This window comes from Manduca sexta, chromosome 24, assembly GCF_014839805.1.
Source record: "Manduca sexta isolate Smith_Timp_Sample1 chromosome 24, JHU_Msex_v1.0, whole genome shotgun sequence".
Taxonomy (NCBI): domain Eukaryota; kingdom Metazoa; phylum Arthropoda; class Insecta; order Lepidoptera; family Sphingidae; genus Manduca; species Manduca sexta.
The window spans coordinates 3,006,901-3,015,129 of record NC_051138.1 but is presented as its reverse complement, the minus strand read 5'-3'; the positions used below and the strand labels follow the sequence as shown (position 1 = coordinate 3,015,129).

The window sequence follows — 8,229 nt, the reverse complement described above, 5'->3', positions numbered from 1 at the left end:
GAGCCCACTCCACTTGCCATCAGCTGCAGTGGGGTCACTTTACCGTGGAAGTCTAAGAAACTAAAAAAATATTTTAGTGTGGTCTTAGCATAAATTTAAAATGTGTCCTCTAAGTGATACCCATTTAAAAAGACTTGTTTTTTGTTTTGCAGCTAATTTTGTCATTACACTACATTGTAAGGACTAAAGTTCACTACTTAAAATAAATGTATGCATTATGCACAAGTTTTCAAGTGCCTAAGTAACTTGTATAAATAATTTATCCGCAAGGTCCTGCATGTATGTTTGAAGTGCATAACAGTATACTTCGAAAGATTTTATTTTATATTAAAATACAATTATATCATTTCGTAATTTATTTATTATTTTCACATTACAATTAATTATTGGTTTATGATCGAACGCCAAAAAACAATTCTCTTAACATTAGTTTTCTACCGCAACTTTTCTGTTTGTAAATCGCACATACATTGGATTCACAGAGCGCAACACCAGATGTGCCGCGAATTTGATCTCTTCTGGCCTGGTGACCGGCTCCAAGCTGAACCTTCGGATAATGCCTGCCATCACCGATTTCAATTCCAACATGGCAAATTTTTGACCTGGAATTACCAAAATTATCCTTTAAAATACCTTAATAAATGTTTTTTATTGGTTAAAATAACCCTATAAAATACCTTGAAAAAGTTTTATATTGGTTAGACACTCCGAGAAGTTGATTTAAATTGGAAACTCTTTTGCTTTGAGACAGTGAATCTATACTAATATATAAAGCTAAAGAGTGTATTTGCTTGAACGCGCTAATTTCAGGAACTACTAAAACTATTGAATTTTTTGATACCAATAGGAAGCTACAGACTCTAATCCTGACTGTTGTTTGGCTACTTTTTATCCCAGGATATTATTTTTCTCAGAAAAACTTAGTCACGCGGGTGGTGTCAACGGCAAAAGCAAGTCATGTTATAAATCTAGCTTACAGTAGCAGAACCGTGCGCTCTCAACAACACAATACATTCCCGTTGTCAATACAACGGGATATTATAATATTTACATTAATTGAATAATTACAATTAATTCAGTGAAAGGACGGTATTACCCAGTGAGTTGGTAATATACGGATATGCCTGTGGTCTTGAGAAATCAGTTTAAATAGTATAGATGCACCGAACCTTAATAAATTAAACGATAATGGTCCTGCACGCGTACAACACACACAAAACAAGCCTTTATAGCATGTACCACAAATATTTCTTAGACTAAGTATTACATTATATTTCATTATTATGTATTTACCTTGATTTTTTTTATTGTGTTTCTTACAAATTATGTAATTGATTCGATTTTTTATATTAATTAAACGCATGCACACGTACACATTCTTTTATTTCCTACATTAAATATATTTGTTATGCATTATGTATCCAAACGTCCCAAACGGATAATGTGGAGTCTACAGATTGAGAGTGTTACTGGCATATTTACCTTTTTTGTGTTAAAAGTCATGGTGGCAAAACTTGCTCGTGAAATTTGACATTGTGAGGCCCCTGACGATTCAGATCCTATAACACTTTAGCCAGACTCTCCTCTCAACTATCCAGTGACTATACTAACCTATGCAGTTTCTAGCCCCTGCACTAAATGGTATGTAGGCATAAGGATGGCGTTTACTGCTGTTCTCTGGCAAGAACCTCTCTGGGATGAACTTCTCAGGCTCAGGGTAAATGTCTTCTAGACGATGGATGTCGAATATGTGGATATTGATCTCTGTAGACTTGGGAACCATGTATCCACCTGCAATAAGACATCACGTACTGTAACAAGTGTTTGATTTGGTAGCCTTCGTAGCGCAGTTTACGTGCTGTTTTTGAAATTCCACGCTAAATCTCCGCATTAAATGAATCGGCCAACTACATCGTTTCGTATTATGACCGTGTTAGGAACGAGTCATGCAAAAATGCCCTTCTCATTAATCTAGCAAGTAAGTTTTCAGAAAATAATAAAGGAATTTTTTTTTTCCTACGGGACCGTTCCGGCACCGACCAATACCGTTGCGCGTCATGCACGGACCGTCAACTATGGTGGACGAGAATTTTTTGCAAGCTCCGCTCACCTTCGTGCATGCAAAAATAAAACGAAGGCTGTATTTAATAGAATATTTTTTCAAAATATTCTAGGCATTGCTTACTACATTGTTATACGTCAAAAAACCACCGAAACCTGTTATTACTATCAATTATAAGTATACTTACTTAGTTCAACATTTTCATAGACCACGCGGGATATAAATGGCACCGCAGGATATAGCCGTAGGGACTCCTTGATGCAGCACTCCAGGTACTTCATGTCTCCAAGCTGTTCCATCGTGGGGCTGTGTTCTGATCCTCCTAGAACTCGCTGTACCTCTTCATATATCAGATTCTGTGATGCAAAAATAGGAGATAGTCATTCTATATTATAAGTAACTTTATCGGTAGAGAATCTAGTTGGTTGTGGAACGGTCTGCCGAGACGAATGTCCGCATGTTTAAATCCCAAGGGCACACACATCTGATTTTTCTAAAAAATTATGTGTGTATTCATTGTGAATTATCACTTGCTTAAACGGTGAAGGAAAACATCGTGAGGAAACCTGCATACCCGAGAAGGTCTCTATAGGAATTTCGAGAGTGTGTGAAGTCTATCAATCCGCACTAGGCCAGCGTGGTGGACTAAGGCCTAATCCCTCTACAGTAGTAGAAGAGACCCGTGCTCAGCAGTGGGCAAGTATATAATACAGGGCTGATATTATTATATATCGGTAGAGATAAGGAGAGTTAGAATAGGTAAGTAAACAGCAGAAACAAGGATCCATGGTGCCCCATTCGTTGTGGCTTCCCTTTATGTAGAATTTCTTGAAAATCTAATTATCATTAGAACGACAGCATTTATGCATATTAGTGCCTATACATTGCGTCAGGATTCTTTTGGAACATTTTACATTTTGCCACTGGTACACAGTACCCAAAGACGGCCAACAACACGAGTAATAAACTACTCATTGTCCTAAACGTCAAGAGCATTAGCTCCTTACTAAATGAGACGGGCCCAAGGCGGCATCATGTAGAGACAGCACCGCGCTGCTATCTTTGTGCAACAGGATATACCGAGGCCGTCTCATACGCGCCGACGAAGGCCACCGCGGTTTTTGGTCTGTATGCCGGATTGTGCAATTAAGGATTCGGCTCAGTCCCACAGGGTCGTAGGACCCGTTAAATATACATAACCGTGTAACTTATTCCTCCAGTGGCGGTAGCGTCCATTTATTCACGCGATAAAATAAAAGAAGGTAAGTACACAGCATTACCTAAAAATCTACCACCAAACAGCATGCGATTACCTAATATGTGACTGTTCTCAATATTTTTTTTTTAATTAATCGCGCGCTCACATATAAAATCAACAAAATTTTATTCATTATATAAAATTCAGAGGGTTTACTTTATTTAGGATATAGAAAAATATTCTGATTAAAGTTAACGTGTAGAAGAATTTTAAAGTTTTGTATCTATTGAGTTACTTTTGTAGCTAACTGTACATAAAATACCAATACTCAATATTATCCGCAATGACAATGTAATTACCCGTACATAATATAATACTTATCCTTCTGTTTACGATTTTGTAACAAATTTGAAAGTTGAAGTCAAAACATTTTTAAAATTCGAGATGGAGGTAAGGCGCAAAAATTCAGGCAATAATTGTCATAGCAACTGCTACCAATATAATTTTTCTATACCTGTTTAATTGCATTAAAAACCTTCGCGTTTAAAACTCGCTACCATTACATATTTGTGTCGTGATTGTGGCGCTTTGATTTTGAGATGACCGTCTGAGCGTGTACTACGTATGTTCGTACGCAATAATGTTTACTTAATAATAAGTGATTTTACTTAGTCTACGTAAACAACGCTTATCGACCATTGAACGCGTACAACACATGAGTAAATAAACATACAATCTAGGCGAGTACGCGCAACAGAAAGATTACAAGGAACAACACATAACAAAACAGTGAAGTAAGGAAAATAATTATCAGGAGTTAGCATGGTGACCTACCTGCACAAGAGGTTCGTTTGATATCCTCATGATCATGAAGCATAGTGCGGTCGCCGTCGTATCATGACCCTGTAATCAATTCATTTACATTTCATTTCAATCAGTACATTGTGATTGAAATTGAAATGAAAGATTGAGCGCAGTGCAATACCAAACACTACTTTTTCATTCAAGGTGTTGTATGGTGTTTCTACTGTTTATGGGCGATATACCGCTTACCGTCAGGCGAACGGCAAAGCTCGTCAAGTCATTCAAAACAATAAAAATAAAAGTCTGTTTTATTTTTATTATTTATATATAAATCAAGTCTGGTTATTTAATTGTATCTATACTATAACCCGCAACATTGTACAAATGGGGGGGAGCTATCAAAATAGCGGAACCTTTCCTCCCCCCGACACTTCAATTGTTAAAAGACATATGCCTTCCTTTATAAAACTAGAAACTCTGGTAAATCAATTTAATTATAAAAAATAGTCACAACTGTAACTGTGTATGTAACAGTAACATGAGAACATTGTTAGTTTGCCGCAGCGGAATTATTTTAGACTAAGCTTTAGCTAAGCTAAGTACAAAATACAATGTTATCAATTGATTCTGTTTTAGTTTTTGTATAGCTTTACAAGAACTTTGACAATATTATTTTATTAGATGTTGGTTTGCTGCTCACCTCAAACATGAAGGTATCGACCTCCTCTCGGATGCCGTCTTCGTCGATGTTCCCCAGCTTCTCTTGCTCCAGCAAGAGGTCCAGCATCGCCATCCGGCTCTTCTTGCCGTACACATCATCATCGTCATCCAATGTTGTGATCTTGTTCTGTTTTATATACTCCCTCCGTTCCCTGATTATCTGTCTTGTAAATTTGTGCAGATCTGTCAGAGCGGCTCTCTGAATTCTAGAACATTTACTCACATAGAAAAATGGTTCAGTATAAAACCAGATTCTGGAAAGTCGGTACATGAGGCACTTTCCTAATATGTGGATAGCTTGAAAGTATTTGTTAGTCACTGATTTGATGTCTTCTCGCATCGATGCGCCCATAGAGGTTTCTGCAATAAATATTTGTATTACAATAGAACAAAGCACACGGGATCAAATTTGCTTCGGTATTGACAGGATACATATGTTTATTGTAAACTGGGAACTACTAGGAGCGGAAGATCAGGCAATATCTTGTGTGAATTTTTATAATGTAATTTATGCGAGATTGGATCCACTTGAAGGGGCTTAGTTCAGACATGTCATTGTTCGTAAAAAACTAAGTCAAATTGCTTGTGACATATGCGAAAAAGTGTTTGAGGCAATCATGTATTTTATTGGGATCTAAGGGCAAGTATACTTAAAAGAGACCCTTGTCAATATATTATGAGCTAATGAAATAATGTTTTGGAAAAAGAGAGTCCGTCTTGTAATGATATTGCCGCAAACAGTCCCAATTAAAAACATATCATTATAATAATTAATATTAGGATTTATAATTACGACATTATTGGGCTTCTCTTGTTCGAATGTTTTCTACAATAATTATATTACAAAGTATACAAACCACATATAGTCTGCAGCGTGGACTTAGCAATCAATGGAAACAGCTCTGTTCTTTCTTTGCCAACCTCATCTTGTATCAGGTCTAACAACTGTTCAGTCTGTTCGTTGATATTTATCAGGAATTTCTTTAAGATTTTGAAATGGAAAGCTGGCGTTAACATCTTTCTTCTTTCATGCCATTTATCACCTAAAAATGAACATTAATAACGGTTCTCCTTATTTCAGTTGAATGAGGAGTTGAGCCAACTGCTCACCCGATGGGAAAAGATATTGTATATTTTGTCTACGTTGCACCTATCTCAAGACACAGTAAAAGTATTTAATATTTTTCCTGACCGGCTCAGAGGACGATATCTCTCTGGCTATTCGGCTGTCGTAAAAACGAGTTCCTACATCTCCTACACTCCACAAGACCGCAGTTCCGTCCTCTCCGCCGAGCACCTCGCGCGATCCTCGTCCCTCTAACCATTTTAATAGTCCTGGCTCCCGTGCTGACGAATGCGGTAATAGATAGATTGTTTAGTACGCTCATCCCTAATCACTATGTGTCATCCTCCCCCAGTGGCCGTACTGGGCCGTGATCATACTCGTAAGTGGATCGCCCTCAGCATGGTCACTTAATTTTTCAAGGGTTGCAAGCACTTATAGCACTCACCCATAAATACCGGTGTTTGTATGAGCCGACCCTAGTCACGCTAACAAACGTAAGACATGTCAAAAAAAGTAAAATAATATCTTTATACGTACCGGTGCGGATTGCCTCGGTGGTGTAATAGTATTCCGTGTGCGGTACAACACCGCTTTGAAGTGGGTTCGAATCCCGATTGGGATAAAGTGATATTAGGATTTTCTACACAGTATCAACACGGAGTCTAGAACTTATGCCCGATCGAGCGATGGGTTCGCCCCCTGTCACAACATGGGGAGGAACAGACAAGCGAAAAGTGAATTGCACATCTGCCTACCCCTTTGAAGATAAAGGCGTGATGTGTATACGTACCGTTACTAATCAGCAGACCAGTTCCAAGCCAATGTTGAAGGAAGGTGTAGGGAATACGTTTGGTATTGAAATTAGACGCAGACAGTATTTTCTGAAAGGTTATATTATAATGAAATATTATCTTCTGCCTACCTTTATCCCACAACAGCATCTTCGTAACATGAAGGACTATTGGATACCTTTCTACAAAACTGCATTTGTTTTTTCCCTTTTGTAACATGTGTTATGTGTAGGTAAATAGAAGGAATTCTAGGGTAATGTATTTTGTTTACAAAAATAATGTAATTACCGAGCAGAATATAGTTTATGGTTTTCTTTTATTTTTCACATTTGTGCTAATCTGCCCGGCTTGATTAATTATCTTTAATGTTCAACAAAAATCGATAACGATAATTTTTTACAATATAAGCTCTCGAAAGCCCTTGACATGAATTAGGCAAGTCGAATGAATGTGGTATTGTGCAATATGCACCCATATGATGCTCACATTTTAACCAACTCCGAAGAAGATTGGAATACGCTGTAATTAAAGAATATTTTTATACATTACCTCAACATCTTTAGGGTCAAAAATGTTCACGAACCGATAATTAAATCCACGAAGACCAAAAATACCTCTGTATCTTTTGTACTGGTTTCTTATGAATTGGAATAATTGTTCTGAAACAACACACATATAGACACTTCTTGATGGTTTACGTTTTTTGGGATAACAAATACTTGTATAACAAAATTTACAATTAACAATTGTTAGTCGCTTCGAAATTATCAATCGAATTCTTCTCAATATTTAGAGAATGATTTAAATTATTCTATCGTAAAGAATAAATAGAATTGACGTACCACAGTTCAAAAGGCAATCAAAAGTGTTGTCAAAAATCGGTACTCCTTTAAGATGGGGTATTTTTCCCATCAATATTCCTTCAGCATCAACATATTTGAAATATACACTGGCTAAAACAACCACGGCACATACTGTCAACAATACTATCAAAAGAATGTATAAACAATACATAACAGATACACTTTCCATGGCACTAAATGTTTATTAAGATTTTAAAATAAACTATTGCACATAAGTTCAATGCACATGCATCCTCTCGAGGGTTCAATAATAAAATGGATTATTATTCACATATAACTAGTATGATAAGGGACTGCACTCTTGACCATGAACACTGCAATTGTAACAGGGCCGTCTTAACGAAATTTGACGTTGGGGCTCGAATACCAGGCTATGCCCCTCTTGCTGATAATAAAATAAAATATTTTTTATGTTCATTTTATAAAGTTTGGAAAAAACTGAACTGGTGGTAGGTTTATCATATGTGAGAGTCCGCCTGGGTAGGTACCATCGCAATGTCTATTTCAGCCGCCAAGCAGCGGTTTGTAGTCACAGTTGTGTTCCGGTTTATAGGACTTAATAAGAATTAACATCTTATGTCTCAAGATGGCGAGCGCAGTGGAATACCAAATAATACTTTGTAATTCAAGGTGGTGTTTCTACTGTTTACGGGCGGTTGTATTGCTTACCATCAAGCGATTGAAAAGCTCCTCTTTTCATTCATAGCAATAAAAAAAAATACATT

At 37.0% G+C, this 8,229-nt stretch overlaps 1 protein-coding gene across 1 annotated transcript; it reads right to left on the bottom strand.

Moving 5' to 3' along the window:
* Positions 1–341: 341 nt before the first annotated feature.
* LOC115440619 (cytochrome P450 4C1) lies at positions 342–7,768 on the bottom strand. Its single transcript, XM_030165008.2, has 9 exons — positions 7,484–7,768; positions 7,191–7,300; positions 6,641–6,731; positions 5,642–5,827; positions 4,765–5,144; positions 4,095–4,163; positions 2,250–2,418; positions 1,612–1,791; positions 342–602 (listed from the first exon to the last, which is right to left on the bottom strand). Exons 1-9 carry the CDS (start codon positions 7,671–7,673, stop codon positions 427–429), a joined length of 1,551 nt encoding a protein of 516 aa, XP_030020868.1. The 5' UTR covers positions 7,674–7,768; the 3' UTR covers positions 342–426.
* Positions 7,769–8,229: the final 461 nt, after the last annotated feature.